General features: G+C 34.0%; 1 protein-coding gene across 2 annotated transcripts in view; it reads left to right on the top strand.

The window, feature by feature from the left end:
* Flo1 (flotillin-1) overlaps positions 1 to 22,996 on the top strand; it is a 91,179-nt gene extending 68,183 nt beyond the window's left edge. For both annotated transcript variants that reach the window (XM_069838072.1, XM_069838071.1), the window contains exons 6-11: positions 1,266 to 1,396; positions 6,534 to 6,618; positions 8,386 to 8,573; positions 9,520 to 9,730; positions 10,034 to 10,198; positions 20,215 to 22,996. In XM_069838072.1, coding sequence (XP_069694173.1) covers positions 1,266 to 1,396; positions 6,534 to 6,618; positions 8,386 to 8,573; positions 9,520 to 9,730; positions 10,034 to 10,198; positions 20,215 to 20,232 — 798 coding nt within the window. In that variant the 3' untranslated portion in view covers positions 20,233 to 22,996. The remainder of the gene's footprint in view (positions 1 to 1,265; positions 1,397 to 6,533; positions 6,619 to 8,385; positions 8,574 to 9,519; positions 9,731 to 10,033; positions 10,199 to 20,214) is intronic.
* The last annotated feature ends 2,853 nt before the right edge of the window (positions 22,997 to 25,849 follow it).

The following is a 25,849-nucleotide window of genomic DNA, read 5'->3' as shown; positions in this document are numbered from 1 at the left end:
GAAGCTGCTAGGAAGGTAGAAAGAGATTGTGTTATTTTAGAAGAAAATATACTAATGTGGCAGTTCGAATTCCAGATTACAGTATAATATTTATTGCTCTAAGATCTGAGTTGGAGTGTTTCGACTTGCTTTTGTTAGGGTCGTTAAAATTCTGCTAATAATTAATACTACCATTTAATGGATTTATTGTTTTAGGTAACAAAACATATTTCAATAATTTGTTCATACCATCATTGATTATTGGATAAAATAAAACATATATAGTACCGTAATTAAATAGCTGGAGTAGTTCATATAATTTTAATTTCATTTCTTGTTTAGAAGCAAGGAACTGGTCACCCTACCCCGTTACTCCTGACATTAGTTGCCTAATGAATGATGCCTTTTTGGTGTCACTCATGAGATTCAAACCTGTCTCCGGACAGTTGATTAAACAACAACCACGTCATTTTTATCAGAATCTATATAGTGGGAGCTTTATAACTTCATATGAGTGGATTAAGAGATCAAAATGTTAAATATAACCAGTGTTCATATAGTGAAAACAGTTTAGAAGGAATAGCAGTTTAATAATAAATTCACATAAATTAATTAATATTTATTATTTTTATTCATTGTTCAAAAGTTACAAAATATGGGATATTCTCATGAAAGGTTTCTGATCTGATCTCAGCTGAATTTACAGCATCAGTCAGTAGCTATAAAGTTACTTTTGATTATTTTATTCCTTCAGGAATATCCAGCATTTCATGAAACCTGTTATGCATGTAAAACGAGATGGTTATGGATGTTCAATAGTGTAAGCATGGATTTTATTTTACTCACAGGTTCGTTTTGTGGACCACTAGGTATTTGTCTGGGTGCCTCATATATTCAAATAGTTCATTAATAGTTCTGCATTTTTTGTTATTTCCACATTCACAGTTTTGCTTCATAGTTTAGATTCATGCATGTTGCATGCCTGTAGCTTGACAGAATATTATCCCAGAGACTTCCCTCACATGTTTAATATGAACAAAGACTCACATGATTAAAATGCATGTATTGAGAACAGTGAATCAAGAAAAGCATGACTTCAAGAGCATATCAGTCTCCTTTAACATTTTCCCTCTTGTACTCACAATCATTTTTGTGTTTTGCTATACTATTGCTTTTTATTATTTTACAGATGTAAGAGTGCTAACATACTAAACATTGTGACTTTGTTTTGGAAGAAGTACTTGTGGAAATAATTTATTAATAATTTCCATGTCTACTTTCTTTAGGGTTACTTAAAGAGTTTGGGAATGGCAAGAACTGCTGAGGTGAAACGTGATGCAAGAATTGGAGAAGCTGAAGCACGGCGTGATGCTCAAATCAAAGAAGCAATTGCGGAAGAGGAACGTATGGCTGCAAGGTAGTATCAAGGAAAGGATTGATGACGAAAAGAAATGAATTAATGAGAAATGCGTATTTAATGTATTAATTTTATTTCACTGTAAAAGAATAATCACATCACAGTTTGTGCTAATAGGAATTTTATAGAAAATTTGGAATCATTTCGTATTGCATTGAATTCATGCAGTTCCTGTAGTATGGTGAAAGGTCGGAATAACATGCAGGATACTGCTTTATACTGACATTATAATGATATAAGATATTTTATAGTGTGCAAATACACAACAGAATTAACTGAACTATCACTTCGCTAAATAAGAACCCTTTGGTGACCATGCATGTTGTAGACGTGCTTCTTTCATTGCATGTTATGTTATTTTATTTTGCATGAAATGTACAAGAATTTTTGCAATATGTTGTTGTTTTCTAATGCCAGGCATTTGACAATAAAGTCATTTGACCTCTTGCACTCCAATATTTTTCAAAGATATTGTGACAGCGACGTGAGAATCGAACTCACGACCAGCGTCCCGCATGAAAGCAGATCGCACAGGCTCCACGGAACATTGAGTGACGTCGCGCGGTGGAGAGAAGAGAGAGGGTGTATTACGTAACGCGACGAGTTTGCGCGCGCATCTGGTGCTGGTAGAGAGGAGAGGGCCCTGGATTTCTCTGGAATGCCATCTCTAGAGACGGGTCGAACCTTCGATGTTACGTCGCTGTGGTTATAAATTACGGTCGCGAAGGAACGACGGCAGTTTCAGAGTTTTCAGTTATTCAGTCAGTGAGAAAGCCAGAGCAAGCAAGCCAGCCGGAGTTCGACTCGAGTGTGCGTCCGCATCTGCGTCAGCATCCGAAGGCCTGAGTTCGAGTGCAGTGGACCGCAGTTGGAGGGACCTGAGTTCGAGTGCAGTGGACCGCAGTAGGAGGGACCCGAGTTCGAGTACAGTGAACTGTCTCTGAAGGTCTGTGGTTCGAGATACGGTGAACTCGAGTGACTGAGATAGAAGAACTGTGAACTGAGAACTGGTAGTTCTGATTTGTAAATAGTGCTTTGTAAATATTAGTTAAGATTAACAGTTCATTGTTGTTCGTACTAGTCCAAGTAAATTGTCATTGTCGTCGGTGGAGTGCTATAACGAATACTGTGTTGAGTGAAAATTCCAATTGTTGCCGAGAGCATTTAAGGCGAATTGTAGAAAGGAATTATTGTTGTGAGGAATAAATTACATTGTTGTTACTAATAAAATTCACAATATTATCATGGTCAGCCAATGAAGCACAGATTTTAAGGTGTTCCGAGTCCATTGCTTGCAATATACCATAAGATATTTAATTGTGAAATTCTGTAAAATATCTTTTCGTATTTGGGCAGTACATTTGCATCCTAGCCAACCTATTATTTATAATAACAAAACACTAACAGATAGTAGAGATATAGCAAACGCATTTAATAAACACTACTCAAACTCTCACAGATTACATCCCAATACCAAAAAAACTGACAAATTTATCAAAAGAGAATTACATAAAAATAATAAAAACAATATTACTAGTACAAAACCTGAAATATTTCATCAAAATTTTACTTCCAAAGAATTAACTCTAGCTTTACAAAATTTAAAAACCAAGAAATCGCCTGGCCCCGATAACATTCATTCCGAATTTTTTAAACATCTGGGGGAAAAAGCCAAGTCTGTACTTTTATCCATTTTCAATTTATCATGGAACACCTCAGTTCCTGCAGCTTGGAAAAAAGCAATCATTGTACCAATTCACAAAAAAGGGAAACCTGCTCATGATGTTAATAGTTATTGACCAATAGCACTATTAAGCATGATAGCAAAAACCATGGAGTCCATGATCTCCAACAGATTAACTTGGTATTTAGAATCCCAAAATCTTTTATCACCAAGACAAGCCGGCTTTCGACAACTGCACTCTACCAATGAACAAGTCATACGCCTCGGCCAAGAAATAAAAGACAGTTTTAACAAGAAAGAAGATACCTTGACAATATTTATTGACTTTCAGCTAGCATATGACTCTGTTTGGAGAAATAAATTATTACTAAAACTCCAGAAATTATGTATCTCCAGCAATATGTTCAGATGGATATCAGAATTCCTTAGTCAACGATTCATTGCCACTAAATTCAATAACTCACTTTCTAGTTACAGACAAACATATCGAGGTCTACTTCAGGGCGCTGTCCTCAGCACAACTTTATTCAATATTTATATAAATGACTTACCCTCCCTATTAGTGGAATCAAACATGAAAACAGCACTATTTGCAGATGATATAGTTTTGTGGACTTCCGGATCTTACAGACATAGAGACAAAATTCAAAATTCTGCTCTTAAAGCTCTAAATCAACTACATGAATGGAATACATCAAATTTGATGACACTCAATTTAAGCAAAAGTAACTACCAAATATTTTCACTTTGTAAAAAAGAAAGAGAATTCAATATCCAATACAATGGCCAACACCTTCCTAGGACTTATGAATCCAAATATCTTGGAGTTATTTTCGATAGTAAGTTAACATGGAGCAACCATTTGAAATACATTTCTGAAAAAGCTCCTAAAAGATTCTCCCTTCTAAAAAGACTAGCAGGAAAGAAATGGGGATGCTCTAGGAATACTTTGAACACTACATACAAAATGTTTATACAGCCAGTGCTGACATATTGCAGAGAAATTTTAATTACTTCACCTTTCATAAACGAAATAGAATATGTTCAAAACCAAGCTCTCAGACTCATTACTGGTGGAATCAAAACAACTCCAATAGATTCTGTGAGATTCCTCACTAATATTAACAGCATCAAAATGACAATAGAAGAAAAAGCACTGATTCAATATGAAAAGCTTATTAGATTACCAGGAAACAATTGGCATTCATACAGTCCTCTCTGTAGATTGAAAACTCAAAAAAGTTTCATATCCATTGTTCAAGAATTAAAACAGAAAATCAATATCCCGAATTTAAAAGAAAACCTACAAATTAAACCAAACCCTTTAACTCTATTAAATATGGAATGTAATCTAAATTTAACAGAAGAAATACTGAAATCAGAAGTAAACACTGAAATACTAAAACAATTGTCTTTAGAGACAATTAATATTAGATACCCTCCACAAAACTGGCTTCATTTATACACTGACGGATCCTTGATCTCCAGAGAACAAGGTGCCGGTGCAGGTGTTACGTGCTGTCTCTTCTCACTTTATAGATCTCTTGGGTATGGAACAACAAGTTTTGATGGAGAAATCATTGCAATAAGTGAAAGCCTCAGGAATCTTCTATGCCACATCAGTAAATTTTAAAATGCAGTTATATTGTCAGACTCCAAAGCAGCTATTCTATCAATAGTCTCTAAACACACACCTTCATCTCAAACAGCAGAAATAACTAAAATGCTCTTTCAATTAATATCACTCAATAAAAGAATTGTATTCCAATGGATACCATCCCATTGTGGAATCCTGGGAAACGAGAATGCGGATGCTTTAGCAAAGAAGGGCAGCACTGCTACTTACAGGCCTGTTCCTAAATCTACGTATTACTCTGTGAAAAGATTTATTAAATCTACATACTTAGACTTCAACAAACAAAAATTGATAACACAATCCCAAGGGAAAAAATGGAACTCTCTGCATCAAAATCCACAATTAATTCCCGATTTACCACGAAAATCGTCTGTAGCTGCATTTAGATTGGCAACAGGCCATGATTGTTTGGCCAAACACCTGCATAGAATTGGAATATATCAGTCCCCTAACTGTCCATTGTGCAACTCAAACCAAGAAATGGATTCGGAACACCTCAAAATCTGTGCTTCAGTGGCTGGTCATGATAATATCTTTGAAAAATATTGGAGTGCAAGAGGTCAAATGACTTTATTGTCAAACGCCTGGCATTAGAAAACAACAACAACATTTGCATCCTCAAAAGTCTAAATCTACAGCATAACGAATTGTGTTGCAGTAAAGTCACAGATTAGTGCAGTTAACTTTCGCTGGTCAGATAAACCAATAAAAGAAATGTTATTTGGACTCATTGAAGGCAGTGTTTATTAAGAAAAATGATAAACGGAGTTTGTTACGTGGCTATTTGTAGATGTGAAAATGAAGTTCTTTAGTTTCTAGTTTGGATTATAAAAATCATTAATTCTCTTAGAAATTTGAATAAGAAAAACTTATCAAATATGATAACTTGCATATGTCTGTTTTTTTTTTCTTTAATTTATTGTACTTCAATCATAATGAATAGTCACATATTGTAACATTATACAGTAGAACCTCTATTATCCGTGATGAAGAGGGTGGGCTGAACAGTTAATCGAAAACATCGAATAATCTGTACCATAAAAGATTTTCGTTAATTTATTAAATAATATTTACACTTTCGTAATTTTGTCCATAATCTTGTATTTAACATGCTAGGTAGTGGATCAGAAGTTCACTAATTTAAGTCTGGTTATCAACGACAGTTTTTAAGGGCCAAGGAAACTCCTTATAATGGCTGTCTGTGAAAATATATGAATGATGGAGGTCTCGCATTGTAAATTTACATACTTTACACACTTCAGTCTCGTATTCTGATGCGAGATGAGCCACAGTTTCTCTTTCCCCAATCCACTCAATTATTTATACTTTTTTTTTTTCGATACTTAGCACAACAAGATTTCTTTTGACATCTGTAGAAGACATTTTATGTAGAAGTTATACAGTACGATAATTCGAACAGTAGACCACACTATGTAAGAAAAAAGTCTTGTAATAGCACTCTGTAGAAAAAATAACGTGCTAATACAGTGTAGAGTACTTCATATATTTCTGGAAAAGAAAAAGCGAGAGAAGACAGACATATAATCCACCAATTGGTTAATAGAGTGATGGATAATCGGGGTTCTATTGTATTAATCTTGGTTGTATAATTATAATCAGACCAATAGTATTCTTTACAGATTTTATGCTTCTTTTTTCTTCAGATTTTTGTGACATAAATTGGTTCATTTTAAGAGACTTGAGGATAATTTTAGAGGATACACATTTGCAGTTGATCCACACATTAGCATTTCATGAGCTTACTTTCTGTGGTGTATCAATCTGGATCTCATAATACATTTTTCTCACCTCTCTAGGTTTCTTAACGACACAGAAATTGCCAAAGCTCAAAGGGATTTTGAGTTGAAGAAAGCAGCATATGATGTTGAAGTTCAGACAAAGGTGGGTTTTGTCTTCTCTCGAGTTAATGGGCATCTAATATGACCTGCTTGTCATAAAGGATACTATCAGTAAAAATAAAGTATCTTGCTATGAATTATTAGAATGGTAATTAGATTAAATATATCACATCTCTATGATGTTAAACTAAAACAGCTATGTGTGTACTTATCTGCTTACACGAAGTACTGAAAAATTTAATTTATAGATTTTTATGGAATTGCAAACTTTCGAGAACTCCAGTTGACATGCCATCCGTTTTTTTTTTTCTCTTTCTTTCTGTAAAAGTTTTCCTTTCTAAACTGTTGTGCATATTTTGTGTTAGTTTTGTAATTTCATTTACTAGGGCATTCGATAAGTAATGGAAACAGTGCTCCTAGCAATGACCATTGAAATCTTGTATTACATAATAAAGCAGCGATTGTTTCATAAATTGCAATATTGAAAGTCTCGAAGTAGCCATATTTTGTAAATACAGTGGCAGTTTCTGATTTGGAGTAAACAATAAATACAGTCCTAAAGGTACGAACAAAGGCATTTCATAAAAATCCAAGTTGCAAGAGGAAAACATTCAACTCAGTGTTTTAGGGCATTACAAGAAGCCTGTGGGAGAAAAGTCCTACCATACTAAACTATTGCAAGTTGGGTGGAAGCAAGGCATTCGCTTTCAATCAAGAGTTGACATCCAAAGATCTTCAGATTGATCAGTGAGAAAGATATTCAGAAATGCTGCTGCATATGGAGTCCACAGTAGTCTAAGAATTGGCAACATATTGTTGACATGGCAGAAGATTATATTTGAAATATGTGTGTCAAAAGTAACCTAAATAAATTTAGTGTGAAACAGTAACTATGTTACCATTACTTTTCGAATGCAATAGTATCAGAAATTTTGCTAAAAATATTTGGAAGAAAGTATACACAATACTGCATACAGTAGCAATTTACTCAATGTCATCCATGAAACTGTCTCTTTATTTTATTGTTCCTTTTATTGGAAATAGCTATAATTAAAATGATTAATTCTGTATGTTCTCAAAATATATTCTTGTGAACAGTAATTCTTAAATTCACATCATCATGTCATCATTATCATCATAATCATATCACTATAAATGGATCTGGACCATTGGTTGATCCATTCCAGTCACAATTATCTTTATTGTTGTGTTATTTTTCATCTTATTTCTTAAAGACTTGCCAGTATTTCAGATGTCCCTTAAATGGATTACAGGCCCACAGTAGGTAAAGTCCAGTGGTAGAGTTGCCACTTTAAAGCTTCTGGACTCGCTTTGGGCTTGTAATGTCCTCCAAACCATGGGCAGGTAAGAGTTGGATTTAGGTGTGGGAAGCTGTCTGAGACACGTGAATTCAGAAGCATCACTTTCATCATTATAATGTTAACATTGTACAATCTCGTGATAAGCATGACATGGCAGGTAAAAATCTGAAGTGACTACTGCATTGCAATAAGTATTCTGACACAACAGTCAGCAGTATTTTAAGTAAACAGCATCGTCATTATAGAATGTCACAACCGAATTTTCTAGAAATAAAAATTGAAAATATCGAAAGTTTCCATTATGTTGTTAACAAAAAAAAGTCATCATTAAAAATACCAGTTGGGCAAAAATATAAAATATCAATATTCACCAGACCAATTAAAAATTAATACAATTTCTCGCCCTTCTCCAAAACTTACTGTTCTGGGCCATGGCTCATGTTGGACCATGCATAAATATGACCGTAATGCTGTGCATTGTGTTGCAGAAAGCAGAGGCAGAAATGGCATATGAGTTGCAGGCTGCTAAGACAAAACAGCGCATCAAGGAGGAGCAGATGCAGATTCTCGTGGTGGAAAGAAGCCAGGAAATTTCTGTACAGGATCAAGAGATTCAGCGCAGGGAAAGAGAATTAGAGGCCACCATCAGACGCCCTGCAGAGGCAGAGAAGTACAAGTATGCGAATTAACTCTTAGTTTCCTATATATATATATATATATATATATATATATATATAGTGTAAAGATCCCTGTAACATACCATTAGTAGAGCTTTCTAACTAGAAGGTAGAGTGGTCAGTATTGCAGAATCATTCCTAAATCAATCTCGAAACTCTGGTAAAGAGAAAAATTTTCTTCCAAGCCTTTGAGGCCAGAGCTAGTTCTTCTAGAGTTGTATCCACTGCTGTGGAGTAATGATTAGCATGCATGAACATGAAACAAGCGTGCCCGAGTTCAAATCCTGATTGGAAAAAGCTACTTAGGTGAGGTTTTTCCTCAACCCATTAAGAGCAAATGCTGGGTAACTTTTGGCGCTGGATCCTGGACTCACTTCACCAGCATTATCACCTTAATCTCAGATAACCATAACAGTTGATAAAGTATCGTAAAATAACGAAGTAAAAAAAATATCTATAGAGTTGCAGAATATTGAAGTATATTGTCACCATCAATCAATCAATCTTCTTAATGTATCCAGCTGTTTGCTGACAACATAAAGTCCACTGTAGTCTATTCAGTTGTTGTTTTTCACGAGAAATGAGGGGTATTTTGATCGGTGTTCATTATAGATGCCTGTTGCTAATAGCCAGAGTTGGAGTGTAGTCAATATATACTGCAGGGTTGTGTTTTCTTCTGCAACTGGTACTGATGATTTTAATTTACTTCTTTTGTGGTTTATATTGTCACCATAATATACAGTAATAGTACTGCATTGGTACACCTTCCTGTTGGATGTAGACATATAGTGACCTCTTAGTGGAAGAATTGTGTTTCAAGCCTCAGGAAATAATATAAGACATTACCACCACCATCATCAATCATCAGTCATCATGGTTAAATAGCTTCTGAATCACCTACTTATTTGTGAGGTATGGTTGCTGACAATTAGTTTGATTTTCCAGACTGGAAAAGCTGGCAGAAGCAAATAGGAACAGAGTGATTCTGGAAGCTGAAGCTGAGGCAGAAGCATTACGTGTGCGAGGAGAAGCAGAAGCTTTTGCCATTGAAGCCAAAGCCCGTGCAGAGGCTGAACAGATGGCCAAGAAAGCAGATGCTTGGAAAGACTACAAGGAGGCTGCCATGGTGGACATGCTTCTTGACACTTTGCCAAAGGTGCATATCTTGATTTGTGTCTGTTAAATGGCATTGTCTGTAAGTTATTACAGTTATGAGTATGGAAAATTTCCACTATTTTATAGGAATTAATTATAAGCCATGCATTCACAATTCTAATCAATCAGCCACCCAACTAATAATGTTTCCCTTTGCATTCTCTACACTCACTTGTCAGTCCATTCGTCCAACCGTCCATTCACATTCTTCCTTACTCTCATCCTCTCACTCCTGTCTTGCTTTCATCTTTTCTTCCTTCAGTCTGCCTCGATACTATCAAAGTGAATTTTATGACACTGGTAGGTTGCTGCTGAAGTGGCAGCTCCTCTATCCCAGGCCAAGAAGATCACAATGGTGTCCAGTGGGCAGGGAGACATTGGTGCAGCTAAATTGACTGGAGAAGTGTTGAGCATTGTTAGCAAAGTACCAGAAGTGGTGAAGAACCTCACAGGAGTAGACATCGTGAAGGTAAGATAGACTTTGCTGTAGAGACAGTTGATTGTTGTAGAGACATTTGCATGAACATGTCACATCATTTTAGCGATGCTAAAGTAAATTAAGCAAGTTGTTTAGAATTGCCTCAGAATTGTACTGCCTTTACAGTGTAACACAAATTGCAATCATGCGAGGATATAGTTTGGCAAGTTATGTAGAAATGTGTCAAAATTGTACTGTGTTCATAGTATGACACAAATGTTGAAGTAAAATATTGCTGGAAAGTGAATTTTATTTGTAGAGATACTGCATGCCTGGCACATCATTGGACATCGAATTTATATGAAAACACTTTAATATTGTGTATGTGTGCATTGCATTCTGTTTCACACATGTTTTTGCTGTATAAATAAATTCGCTGACATCATTTGTTACTGAATACCTTTTTTGAAGGTATTATGAAGTATGATTAATATTAATAAAATAATTACGGTAGAATATTTATGTAATCACCATATGCAAAATGTTGCACTTCAGAATATAAATTGCAAGAATGAAACAATATTGTACCCAGGATATACAAAATAATTAACTTTCAAGAATCAAAAAGGATACATTCATGTAACTTCTTCAGATTGAGAACCTCATTTGTTCTAGTGCTAATTCAGCAGGCAGCTCTGTTCCCCTCCCCCACCCCCAAACTTCTCCTTGATTCTGTAATAATGCACTTACCACACTTGTGTATCACAATATACTATTTTATTTACTGTTTGAGAAAGTAACAGTGTTACTATGTTTATTAATTTTTATATCAGTAATAAAGTTTCATTAACATGGGCTGTAATTCATAACAGCGACAACTTTGTTACATAAAGGTAAAGGCGAATGTCCAAAAGCAAACTTCTGGATGACCACCAAAAACCAGCTATCAGCTTCTGAATACATCAGTGCCCCCAAAATATCATGTAATTTAGAGTTAGTTCCTGATAGATCCTTCAACACAACCCATTGTCACCACTCCATCTGCAGCGAGACAAACTCGGGACACGTTTGCGGTTTTGTTGAAAAACTGAGCTAATGCGAAACAACTGCCATAATAGGGTGAGGACTATGATCACTGATTTTCTTAAACAACAAGGATGGGAAGTCCATGAGGAGGTTCATTGCCTCACTATAGATGATTCAACAACACGTACCAACATTGTTGCCATTGATACCAAGCGCAATCTAGGTTTGATACTAGATCCCACCATCTGGTTCGAGAGAGATGCAATCCAGTCGCACACTACTGACAATGAAAAGCAGTTAATTTGTGAACCTTGCATTCCATACTCATCTCACCAACCAAATGGAATGTGCAAGGCATTCTCTTTGCTACACGAAGCTCTATCGCAGCATACCTATGATGTATTGAAGTCTTTAGGATTCAGTTATTTTATTATTCAGAAGATCCTAATCACAATTTTAAAGGACTCACTGCAAATTCTACAATTTTATCTATTTTATAGATATATATATAATATTTTTTTTTTAACTAACGATGGGTACTTGACTTACATCATTCACCTATATGAAGCTAGTTACGTAGACCAATTTACCGAAGCTATAGGAGGCTGGTCTACACTACACCTGCGATGAGATGCTAAAGGGGAACTAGAGCTTCCCAGAGAAAACCCCTGTGTTACCTGGACCACAGACTTGCCCAACACAAGTTATAAATTGGGGATACACTGGGAATCGAACCCGGGTCCACAGGGTTGTAAGTCTAGTGTTCTAGCCACAAGACCACCGTGGCGGCTTTTAAATATTTTTTAATAAGCCAATATTTATTGTTGTCATATTAATTTGTCTTTGTATTCATTATATTAATTGTCTTCAAATTTGTAAAAACTTTGTTATCATTGTTCTGATCCTTGTGGTCACCCTCATGAGAGGGCAGATGACTTTTTAATCTTTCATCAAAAGATGAGGGCCATGAAATAAAAAAAGGACATTTGGTATTCAGGAAAATTAACCATAAACATATCTCTTACATGCCATACGGAATTCCCACCAAATTACCATTTTACAAACAATGCCTTTCTTCTGCACTGTAATATTTCATTTCAGTTTTGTTTTTAATCAGTACCATTCACAGCAGAAAACTCTCATAACCTTTTTTTAGCCTCATGCTCCTCATTTTTATAAAAGTTCACATTCATGGCCCACATCACTGAAACAGAATTACTGATATAAAAATTAATAAGAGTAGTAGCATTGCTATTTTTCTCTAACAGTAAATAAAAAATTAATTTTTTATTGTATTCTGGTTCATTTTTTTTTTATTCCTAAAAAAATTTACATAACATTTTTCCTTAAAATGAACAGGGGAAGGAGTATTTGAGAAAAACTTATTTCCTTTGTTAAATCTCTATATTTGGTACTTTGATTTCCACAATGTTCTGGTTCTGTTGGATAGAAAGTGTTGATTGTCTCTAGAGCGAAGGATTTTGAGAAGTTTTATCTGTTTTATTCTTTATTTTACCCTTTCAATCAATTTCATTTGTACTGTACATCTATTTCATCAAGCAGTGATGATTATGTAAGTCACTGCTCATCAACTCTGCCAATAGCGGGTGTGGACATTGAACACTGCTAGCAGGCAGGGCAAGCAGGCATTACACCTCGACCTCGTCCTTATGCAACTATCTCCCATTCAATAGCAACTCCTGGTAGAAGGTAGCTGTGATATCGAACATAGTGGAATGTCTCAGTATTGTCATATTCTTCTTCAGGAGGAATTTCATTCACGATTTCAAGATATGGAATGTATAGAGTCAAATTTTAAAATTTTCATAGGAAGTAGTGGGTGAAGTTATTCTTTTTTCCAGAACTGTTCTAAGTATTCTGGTTCCAAGAAAGTACTAGTTCCAAAGAACAGTTCCAAAATAACAAACATCTGCCACAACATAATCATCATCAAAATAGGTTGTTTCGGAACTAGTGCAGTTTCCAAAATTCCAAACCGTAATGCAGTCCTAACCACGATAATTGGTGTATGTGCAGTAATTTATACAAACTATTAAACATCGCAATGATTCTATTATTCCTTCTGTTAAATAAAGGATATTAATACTTTTTTATATTAGTCTCTGTTAAAGCTTCATAATCGTATTTGTAATAGACATTGAGGTTAGTTGGGCTACATTTGCGCTATTATGTTACCGTATGCAAAATCTGTAACACAATACAATATATAACTTCAATGCTTATAATTTTTTTCTTAATTGGTTATAATAAAAGATTGTCTTTGGAACAATAATAGACACAGTCTTACAACTTGAAATTTTATTTATTCTTGTTGCTATATTAAAAGCAAACGATGTAAATGAAACTGATTGGACAATCAGAATGATTGTTAATATTAAAACGTACCCTGCAAATTCATTGGAATTTAAAGTTCCGTGCTTCCCCCCATCATACCTACCTATATTTACTTACTTACAAATGGCTTTTAAGGAACCTGGAGGTTCATTGCTGTCCTCACATAAGCCCACCATTGGTCCCTATCTGTGCAAAATTAATCCAGTCTCTATCACCATATCCCACCTCCCTCAAATCCATTTTAATATTATCCTCCCATCTACGTCTCGGCCTCCCCAAAGGTAAAGGAACTATTGTGCATCCAAAGAGAACACCTTGACTGGAACAGTTATAGTCTCTGGGGAAAGTATCTGGAGCATTCCAGACGAAATGATTGGAAGGTATGTTATACAGTACTCTGGTTCTCATGAGAAACAGTCCATCAGAAACTCCTACTATTATTTCGGAACAGAGTGTTCCAACCTGCTGTTCTGAAGGTACTGTTATGTTATTTTTCCCCATCTCTGTCATAGACATCCATTGACTGTGGATGTAGATGTACTTCTACTGAGCTTGTTAGAAATTACAGACTTACAATGTGATAGTGAAATTAAGGTGAAATATGAAAGTAGGAAAAAAGTTTGTGTGATTTTTATACAAATATTCCATATGTCAGATTTCTCAGGCTTCATCAGCACGCTTCCCGCATACTGTGCATGTTTGGATCTACCTACATATGCGAACAGTTGTTTTCATTAATGAAATTAAGCAAATCTCACAACAGAAGTAATTCATCTGACTGCAATCTACAGTGTTTACTCAGTTCATGCACTACCCAAATCATAGTGCCTGATATTGAGCAATTAATACGCAAGAAAGGGGCCCAAAAATCCTGTAAAATTGGCTTTACAGAAGATTACTGAATATTTTCACTAATGATTCATTAAAGCATTTGTGTTTGTTCCATTTTAAGTACTATGTAAATATCAGTCAATCTTCTTAATGTATCCAGCTGTTTGCTGACAACAGAAAGTCCATTATAGTCCACTGTAGTCTATTCAGTTGTTGTTTTTCACGAGAAATGAGGGTTATTTTGATCGGTGTTCATTATAGATGCCTGTTGCTAGTAGCCAGATTTGGGGTGTAGTCAATATATACTGCAGGGCTATGTCTTCTGCAACCGATATTGATGAGTTTAATTTACTTCTTTTGTGATTTATGGATGGACAGTATAGAAGAATGTGTTCCGGATCTTCATCATGATTATTACACCACAGACAAGTAGGATTATCAGAAATGTGAAATCGGTGTAGGTACAATTGAGTGACAATGTGACCTGTTCTGGCTCTTGTTAAAAATGTTTGAACATGTCTGGGCAAGTTTTTGTACATTTTCAGGTCATTTGGTTTCTTTTGTACAGACTGTAAAATTTTTCCTTTGTCAGAAGAGAGCCAATTGTTGATCCATAGATTTGTAAAATGAGAATTTACTGAAGCAAAAACACTGGATAGAGATATCGCTTGAAGAGGTCTTGGTTGCAAATATGTTGCCTGTTTTGCAATATTATCGACTTTCTCGTTTCCAGGTATATATTACTATGTAAATATCATTTAATGAAAAAGAGAATACAGTTCACTGTAACAGAGTTCAATAATATCAGTATAGGGATAGGCTTTCATTTAGCTTATTTCGTAACTTTTTCCTATCACATATTTTGCAATGAAGCACACGTGTGTAAAATACAGTAATTAATATTAAGTTATATTTGACATAGCAATATGAAAGGAAAAAGAAAAAATCTAAAATGCAGTATGGTATGTAGTTTTATTCACCTTTCATTTCATCCTTAAACTAACAATCAGTTGATTTCATATGCATAAATATCGGTATTAGGCATTCACATTACTTTAAGTTTAATTTTATCAATATGAGAAACAATTGAAGAGTATGATCCCAAAATGCATTAAGTCCATTTTTATGAAAGGACTGGACTAGTTTTTTATCCACTGGTCTACAGACTGAGCGAGTTTTCAAATGTCATGCACAATAACACACACTTTTAAACAAGAATTGGCGTTGTTTTGGAAGAAAACAAGCTTAAAATATAATGATAGAGGTCTCAAATATAAGCATAATCTTTTAAGTACTTTTAATCCTACATCTTGCTTTCACAGCTGTCTTTTCCACATGTTGCTTAGGGTTCCCGTACATCTCGTAAAATATGGGAACATCTTTTTTTTTTTGTCCCGCACTTAAAAATTAGTCACTGAAAAAAACAAAACTGAATATATCAACTGTTATTTTATTATAAATATAAGCTTCCATCACTGTTGGTGACATTGGAATTTGTTACTTTAGCAACATTGGAGGTGACACTGAATGTATACAATGTTCTTAAAACAGTTCATACTTTGAAGCAAAGTACTACCAGATCAAAATTGCTGAATCTTGCTTTTTAATGAGCTCATGATAATTGTGAAAAATATTTTGAATTCCAAAGAAGATAAATTGAAGGAAATTATGAAATCAAAATTTAGATGAAGTCTGGGTGAATCTGTTCAAAAGTGTTGATGAAAAGCTCCAAAATTAAGACGTAAAAGTGTTAAGAGTTCATTATATTGCAGATGTTGAGAGATTGTTCTCCTGAATGGACTCACTATGGGCTGATGAGAAAAACAAGTTGAATATAAAGACAGTAAAATCAATAGTATTTGTGAAATCATTTTTCATTGAGGATTGTGTTGTATTTCATGACTTAATGCTTCAAAGAAATATAATTGTTAAAAGAAATCCATTCTTAGAAAAGTACTATTGTATGAGTGACTGGTTTATAACACTGTATTCTCAGTTGAAGCTATTTTGTAAGGAGTACATTTTCAATATTTTTGTTCAATTTATTCTTTAAGTACATTATTTTCATTAATAATATTTAATTTGATTTAATTCTATTGTTTTAATATGTTCAAAGACAACATGGATAAGTGTGATGAAAATTATATAGGCTACAGAAGCTTAATTTTTTTTAATCAGTGCTGAGTGACCTGTATTTTCTTCCAATGTTTCTGGGAACCCTAGTGTTACTTCCAAGTCATTTTTTATGCAAGTTTAACTTATACCCAGATATTTTGGTTGTACTTTCTTTTGTTGATTGATTGTTCAAGTTTATACATATTTACTCGAGGTTTATGGACAAGTGTGAAAGTCTGGTGAAACTTTTTACTGTACTGACAACATGGCTTTTTGTAGGATAACAATATCCATACTACGAAGTCCTCTCTTTGAACAAGACTATTTCGATATCTTCATCCTGCTACAGTGCTGATAACTCATTAATCATAACCAGGGGTGCCAACTTTAGGTGGAACCCATTCCCTCTGCCTCCCCCCAAAATTGAACAATAATTAAGTAAATGAAACATACATAATGTGTGTTTCTTTATCAAGGAAGGAATTAGGCCTACTAAAGAATGTTGTTGACTCATGTTTTATGAGTTTAGATTTAAGACCTCTCCTGGCATCACATTATCATAATCATCCTATCACATCATCGGGGTAATGTAACTCCGCCTTCCAGGCGCCCCAACCTCAGAAGTGGGTTACAACTAAGCCACGGCCAGGAGAGAAGACCAGAAATGTCGAAAAGACAACCTGGTGGCATTGGATTAAAAAAAAAAAAAAAAAACATACATAAAGCAGTGAAGAAATATAGTGCAGAATGCATTAAAACAGTGGTTCCCAAAGTGGGGGTTGTGACCCCCTGGGGATCATGTAAAGAGTTGAGAGGGTCGCGAGATGATTTACAAAATAAAAAACGCCGTATTAACATACATTTATTTTGCATTTAGAAACCTAAACAACTTTGAACATGAAATTTTAAAAAATCTTTCAATAATAATAAAGTAAAAATAATTAATGTGATAATTGTGCCTATTTTTCAGAAAGTAGCCTTTCAAATCTGGACTAAGTATTTGATACACACACACACACACACACACACACACACACAGTGATATTATTTTCAAATTTGAGATTTTTCGCTTTTGTTTTGATGGCAATCATAGATGAGAAACTTAATTTGCATGAATACGATGTGTTGCAAATGTTATCAAAATTACAAGGCTTCTTTTGCAAGCTCGAGGTATTCTTTTTATGCAGAACTAGTTGACACTCTGCGAAAAATGGTCTTGTTTTAAAATATTCCATCATTTTTTTTTAATTTCAGCCAGTTGAATGCAATGGATCCAGTATCCATCTGTGACTGTCGTAATTTGTTTTGAGTTTCGGAAATATTAAAAAACCTGTTGTTTAAAATAGTATTTCTGGTGTGGTAACTTATCTATTGTTTTTGAGTAAAATTGTATTGTAGTTTGCGATTTTACAGGAATTTATATTTCTGAAATGGAGTCAGTAACCAGTATGGTAGTGGGAGAGGGGGGGGGAGGTCACAAACTGAAATCTCGCCCAAAAGTGGGTCGCGCCTTCAAAAAGTTGGGAACCACTGCATTAAAGTGTGACATACATGTGGAAAACATGGACGACAGTTAAAAATATATAGTGTGGTTGGAATTCAGTTGCTAGTCTGGTGGGTGGAATGAAGAAACAGTGGCGATCAGAGGCTCAGCAACTAGGAGTGTGGGGAGGTGAATGTCATACTACCCTTTTAGCAGTTATACTGCTCAGGATAATTCTAGACCTGTCGATGACTTTATATTTAAAAAAAAAAAAAAAAAAAGCGAGCCCGGCAAGACAACAAGCCATTTCAGATTTTAACTTCATACTCATTGCGTGTTTATCATTATTATGTTAATGGTTAAAATCCAAAATGGGTAGATTTTTAGTTAAAAGACAAAAAACCGCAATTGGAAGTGGAAAAAAAGATATCAGTGAGTCAAGCTCCAGGAAAACAAAATGAGGCTTGACTGTTCGTTATTCATCCATATACAGCTCCAGAGAAAATCCTGTTACCTGGACCACACACTTGCTCAACAAAAGTTATAAATCGAGAGTACACGGGGATCAAACCCAGGCCCACAGGATTAAAAGTCCAATGTTCCAATCGCTAGATCACGTAGTAGCAAAATAATATATTATACATATTAAAATCAATTGCATGTGTTGAATAGATCAGTTCAGAAGGGAGTCAATTGAACTGATGTGTCCATGAGGATGGTTGCTCTTCCTTTCGCTTGAAATGTCCATGACAGTGCTGGTTAATTTTCTTCTAAGGGCAGGAAAGGTCTCTGTTGACCCCTCTTGTGCTTGGGCTTTTCCTTGCTCTTCTATGAAATTAGGTTCCTTGGTTATCAAATGTTTTTATATGCTTTTTTTTTTTTGCTGCATAGAGATTTAGATTTGTCTCAGCAATGTCTGTTCGTGCTCTGTGCAGGAGTTTGATCGTTTCTTTCCCTGTTTGTAGAAGTCAGCATCAAACCAAAGATTGGCTCTCTTTTGCCTTTGGGAGATGAGTGGTGTTTGTATATGGTTTTCTATTCTTTTCAGATGGGGATCTAGTTAAGTCCTTTTTTTAGGAGGACTGAAGCTTCGTCAGTTGAATGTTTTCCAGTTGTGTTTCATTCAGCTTTCTTGAGAATGTGAGGAATTTTACTGTTTTTTTTTCTGGCTTCTCTGATTTGTTGGTGTAATAGTTGCTTCTACTGATACTGTAGATGTTTTCTTAGAACAGTGACTGATAAGGAGGAGAGTACTTGTCTTAAGAGTTGTATGAAAATCCAATATTGTGGCATCAGGATACTATATACCATGCAGAATGAAAATGTCAGTTACTCAGCCAATCACATGGCTTATAAGATATCTCCCAATCCAATCACAGCGTGTTGGAATACTGGCACTGCCAGCTTCTCTAATTGACTACCATTCATATTCAGTTCAGTTTTGAAGCGAATGAAATATACTAGCAACATCAGTAGTGGTAATTGACTGACTGACTGTATTGTCAACTATACAGTTCACATCCCTTAAAAACATTACTATGTATGCAGAAACATTATAAATCATAACATTGTGGCAAAATCCGGGACAAATTGGCATTCGAAAATGCTCCCAGAAAAATTCAGAACAAGGGCTAAATTCAGGACTGTCCCAGAAAAATCAGGACGGATGGTCACCTTATAATTGTATGCTTATTTTGTAGGTTTTAGGACGTGAATTTCCTGGTTCTTGTGGTAATGTTGTAAAAATATAAACTAAAAGTAAACATTTCCAAGTTCACTTTTGATATGAATGAGAAGTGAGAAGTTTGAGAGAGGAGAAGGGGTGAAGGGGGAGAAATATGTTTCTCAACTTTGTGAACATTATTATATGACACCAACCACACTGAAGGATTAATGAATAAATGGACATTTTATTGTTGATTAAAACAAAAACAAAGAGAAATATAATTAAATTATTAACTCTTATTATTCTGAGCAGAATAATAAGACTAAACTAATTAAAAACATTTTTGTTACTGAGAATTTCACATATTTTAGGCATAAAATCAGAAGCCGTAAGTATTAGTTTCACGGTTCCAAACTAATAAAAAAGAAGCCTCCTTTTAATCTAGATCAATTTGTAACAAATGTTAATTCATTTATACCTTTATTTTGCTCCACAGTACAGGTATGTGTGTAAACTAAACAGTTGTAATGTACATAAATTCGGTGTCTACATATCATTTGTGTGCACTAATTGTGTAATTTTGTTCTTCAGTCTATCCACGCTGCTTGAAGACCACGCGTGCTGTACTACTGTGTCGTGCTGAGCTGCTATTCTTTTCTTCAGGGCCATGTTAAATATATTTTCATGAACCAAATTGTTGATCCGTAGACTAGTCACATTTGTATCAGATATTCTTCTATGTTGTCTTAACTTCCTGAGTAATTGCTAATTCGACTTATAAGGTGAATAGATTACTTTCTTACTGCGAAGTAGCTGCTTGACTCTTGAAAGCAATGCTCCCACATTTCAGTTATGTAGAATGCGTGTATGGATGGTTCAACAATCGTCAAACTGTTAATATAAAATATGATTAATTATAAACAGTTAAAACATCATTTACTCACCGAGATTAAGTAAGGAGATGCTGAAACTGTCTTTTCGTTCCAAATATTTGTATTTATTCATACAGATTAAACCAAACCTAATCCAAAAACAAAGGGAGATTAGAGTCAACTTCGCCATGATGCAGTTCATTTAAAATACACTCATAATCTATGCCTGATTACATAATTACTGTTGATGACTTGGAATGTCAACACCAGGGAGTCTTCCTTATAACGTTTTCGAACTTTAAGAGTCGAATTTGTTAACATGTAATTATCTTATATAAACACTCACTGTTCAGTACTATATCTGTGTGGCATTGTAAGTTATAAATTTTTTACACGAACTTACACATACAATGCCTAACCTCATCTTTGCTTTGATGAAGACTAAGGTAAGCTGAGATGCAGTCACAGATAGCAGTGCTTGCTTACCAATAACATGCTGTCTCCATAATGGCGTGGAGTGTTGCTTCTAAGAGCCAAGTAGCTGCTTTGCGGTAGAAAAGTAATCTATTCACTCAGTATATCATGTATTAAGATTTTTTGTGCTTGTAGATGTATTTTATCGTTATAATTGTTTTGTCGTTTTCCTTATATGAATATTACTTTTTGCTAGTGTGCTTTTTGAGAGCTTTGCCTCTGATTTAATGATACTCAAGATTGTTAGATAATTTTGTAAACTATTTTTTTTTAAATTGCGTGACCCAGTAAGTATATGATATTTTTCTTGTGTGTTTTAACTTTACTACATCTCACTAATAATGTTATGAGAAAGTATGGAGTCTTTAATTTCTTTCCCATTATTCTCAAGTATTTTTTATTCAGCTTTCTTTGTATTCTTATCAATTTCTTTGAATGAGACCAATCTTCTTGTTATTTCTGTGTTACATTGATTTATTTTATTATGTTTTGTTTATTATTGAATATTGTTAAGAAATTTAGATTATACTGAATAGTATAATTTTAACTTCAGTTCTTTTTAAATTTATACTGTAGTAATTAAGTTTCTTGTGAAGTGGCATTGTATATATTACGTATTTCCAAAGAAAGAAATGTTTTTATATTATAGTAGCAAAGTTACAGATTTACAAAAGAATTTTTGCACCATATTTTTCAGATAAACAGAGGAACAGGAGGAGAATATTAGAATGTGGCCAAGAATTCTTCTTCATAGTAAGAAATTTCTAAATTTATTTTTGTGTATTCCCATTCTTTCTTCATACATAAGTCAGCAATGAGTTACAGCATCAATCATGAGTTTCGAAAGAATTTGGGAAATATAAATTCTCGAGACACAGTGTAAAGGAAAAAAGATAATATTGAACGCATATTTTGTTAATAAATTCAACTGTTCACAGAGTCAGTTGCAACTTGCAGAATGTGACCTAGCCGTATGGAAATCATGATCTGATAAGCATTGGAATTTTGATTCATTGCTCCTTGGTTGCAATTTTATTCATGGAAGCTTTGTTGTTTCCATTAATGAAAACGAATAGAGGCAGTGGTAATCTTCATGTGTGTGGTTAAAGGATTAAATTCAGGATATGAGAGTATCACCACTTTGTTTCTTTACATGACTGACACATAAAAATGTCCATTTTGTCCTCCTAAATATTGAAGTGATGAGTGTACAGTTTAAACTCGTGTTATAGCTCTGTGGATAAAAAATAACACCAAATGGTATTGTTAGATTCATATAAAATTAAGTTATACGAATTATTAACCTACATAATAATGGAATAAATATAAAAGTAATAATACCACGTAATAAAGTTTCTGATCTAAAAAATATAAATTTTGTGATTCAGCCATAGATTATTCCAAGAATTAATCTATCACTAGGTTAATTATATTATGCATAGTTTCTTACTTTGTTTGAAGTGAAGTACAAATGATCCTCAATAGTAAAGTGCAAAATCTAGCCACAAAGAAATGCATCACTCTTTTGCAGTTGTAAAACAGTAATACTGTAGATGAAATGGAATGTTAACAGGAATACAAAAATTTAAATTGTCAGGAGATACAAACTGTGTTTGTCCGTACTTCAAATTTTTCACGTTATATGTGTGCAGTGGTTTCCTGACATGAGATCAAATAGTTCAAATGTTGATCTTACCTTTTGAATAATTGGAATGTATTGTTGTAAATTTACCTATACATTTAAATGCTATAATTATTATGTAAAGAGCTTTGCTAATGGTGTCGCGAATTTTTTCCTACCTGCATTTGACACTTTTGTCATACATAAATGTGAAATTTGTACTTCATTTTAGTGCCATTAATGTACTTACAAATGGAGAGTTGCGTGAGTTAATAGGAAAAGAACAGAATTTTAGTGTTACGAATGAAATGCATGAGGCATTTACAGCTACAGATTACTAAAATACTTTTAATGAAAAAAAAAAAAAATTAAAAACAATAGTAAAAAGTGGCATTGATACATAATTTGTTAATATTAAAGTCAGAGTTCAGTAAATCATGAGTTCTTGGTTGGTTTTATGCTGTGATAATTTAGCACTTTTAATTCTCCCTTATTACACTTTTTTTTTTTTAATATAAAGTAAGCTTGGTAAAAATGATCTGGATTCATAGCATGCTACAGATCTTCAGCATTGTCAGTGACAGTTTCTAAGTGAAGGTTAGAGGTATTTAAAACTCGCATATGTTGTCATGTCTGAATTAACAGAGGAGTGATTTTGAGTAAGGGTGTTTGATGAGTTTTAAAATTGTAGTTACCAGTGGCGGTTCCTGACCTGATTGCACCAGTACCTTCATCACCACCACCTTTAATATATTCTTTTAATTGACTCGAGATTGAATTGAAGGATTAGCTGTAAGAAGGGCGTAACTCAGAAAACCTAGTTTTGAGATAATCAACAAAAACTATCTGTACCCTACATCTCTTGCTAGAATATGACACTATTCATATATATTGTAGGGTAATACGTTCTCTTGTGATTACAATGAGTTCCATGGTTAATGTTTGAATATTGTACGAGAACGAAGCATTCAATTTTTTTTTTAATTACGCCCTTCTTCCATAGAAGAGGATTGAAAATATTACAATACTCTTAACTTTTCTATATTTCTAATATTTCTATAGGAAAGGTTAGATATAGGTTTATACTACAATAATGAAAGTAATTACAGTGTTTGTTCTTATATATATATATATATATATATATATATATATATATATATATATATATATATATATATATACACACACACACACACACACACACACACAAACACACATATATATAGCATATAATATGTTCGTTTACTAAATTGTTATCACAACATTAAAAATAATTAATCCCACTTATTTCACGTTATAATTATAAATAATTAATCCACTTATTTCACGACATCATTTTAACTGAAAGTGCCTAGAATATAGGCATGCAAACATTATATCACTTTAAGTGATCTAGTAACCTAACATAAACAACATCTAGAATCTTGTGAGGCCTCTTGGAGTGTTTGCCTCTCATATCTGTCATTACAGTATCACCTAGTTTCACTATATTTTTTTTTACAGTTATCACACATTTCTTGGATATTTTAAACAATGATAGAATAAAGGATTTTCATAAAAATTATTCTCAGTCATGATACTGTATACCCAAGAAAATTATTGGTGCTGTTGTTTTACAGTTGTTTGACATTGCTTAATGGTCCTCCTCTCCAAATATCTCATAAGAAATGTATCCTGTTGGTTTTTGATTCCAGTCGAGCTGTATGGAATAGTGATATTATTTACAATTATCAGGTGTTACACATTTCTGTTTCTAAAGTATGTGCCTCCCACCCTAAGTATTTCTGAGTATTAACAGGTGTATATTGATACGCAACAGGCGTTTATCGATACGCCCTTCTGTTATTACCACAACAAGCCTTTAACACCATACCAATTTTAGAAACTAACATAGTTAGAGATACGCAGTTTTGTTATTCAATAAAGCACCAGGGGAAGACAACATAAACATGGAATTATTTAAAAACTTCAGTGAACCACTTTTGCACAGATTTCACAACTTCCTCAACATGATTTGGAATGGAAAGGAGCCCCCCCTCTTTTCGCTTTACAACAATAACAAAACCTCAGAATGGCAAAAATTGTAGATATGCCATTATGATTCTAAGCATACATTATTTATGTGGCATATATGTGCTTGTCATTGTATATATTAGGTATTGTCAATATAACAACCCAGCTTTGAAGAAGGACATGAAATGGAAAAAGGAAAACATTATTAAGTTTGGTACATGGAGTGTACAAGGATGAACAATTAGATGACATTTTGGCAAAGAAGGAAATTTCCATAGCTGTATTATCTGAAACAAAGAAACAACTACAAGGCAGAAAGATGATCCAGAATTATATGCAGTTTTATTTAGGTGTGAGGCGTGAAATTCATGCTAAAGCAGGAGTAGTGTTAATGATACATAAAAAATTTCAAAATGTAATAAATGACTACAGTTTTTGGGATGAAAGGATTATACAACTATTAAAATATCCAGAGGTTACTTGTCTGTAATAGGAATCTATGAGCCAGTAGAAGGTGATACTGTAGAGACTAAAACATTCTATAATAAGCTGCAACAAGTTTTGTCCAAAGTTAATAAAAATTATTTTATCATATTAATGAGAGATTGTAATGCATGGATTGGAAATTCTAAAGTAGATCACAATATTGGCACCTTCAGCAAACAAACACATGAAACTCTTATTTGATTGATTTTGTACTATATAATCAACTGAAAGTTATGAACACATTTTTTGCTCATAAAGATAAGTCATAAATATACCTGGGAGGCAAGAGGACAAAAATCCATAGTTTATTTTATTAAATGCAACAATAAACTGTCAGAATTAGTACTAGATACTCGAGTTTTTCATGGCCCAGAATTAGAAACTGACCATTATTTACTTGTATGCCCAGTTCATTTAAGACTAAGATGGTATAGAAGAAAGCAAACACCTACAAATATAACTTGTAAGTCATCATTATAAAGTCCATTTTCTACCTGATTCCTCTATAAATGGTTATATCACAACAGGTTGAATGGATTAAATAACATATCAGTAAGTGAAGAAGAATGGAAGAACATTACAGATATTGTTAAACAAGCAGCATTCGAGAGCATTGGCACTAAAAAGAAATGGCAAAGAAAAAGAGGTTTAAGGAAATGGGATGAAAACATACAAAAAATCATTGTGGAAAAGCAAGAGCCATATAAAAAAAATATTTGACCACAGGGAAAGAAAACAACAAAGCTTTCTACCACTTCAA

Source organism: Periplaneta americana, chromosome 10 (genome assembly GCF_040183065.1).
Source record: "Periplaneta americana isolate PAMFEO1 chromosome 10, P.americana_PAMFEO1_priV1, whole genome shotgun sequence".
In the NCBI taxonomy this organism is placed as follows: domain Eukaryota; kingdom Metazoa; phylum Arthropoda; class Insecta; order Blattodea; family Blattidae; genus Periplaneta; species Periplaneta americana.
This window is presented reverse-complemented; position numbering and strand designations above follow the sequence as displayed.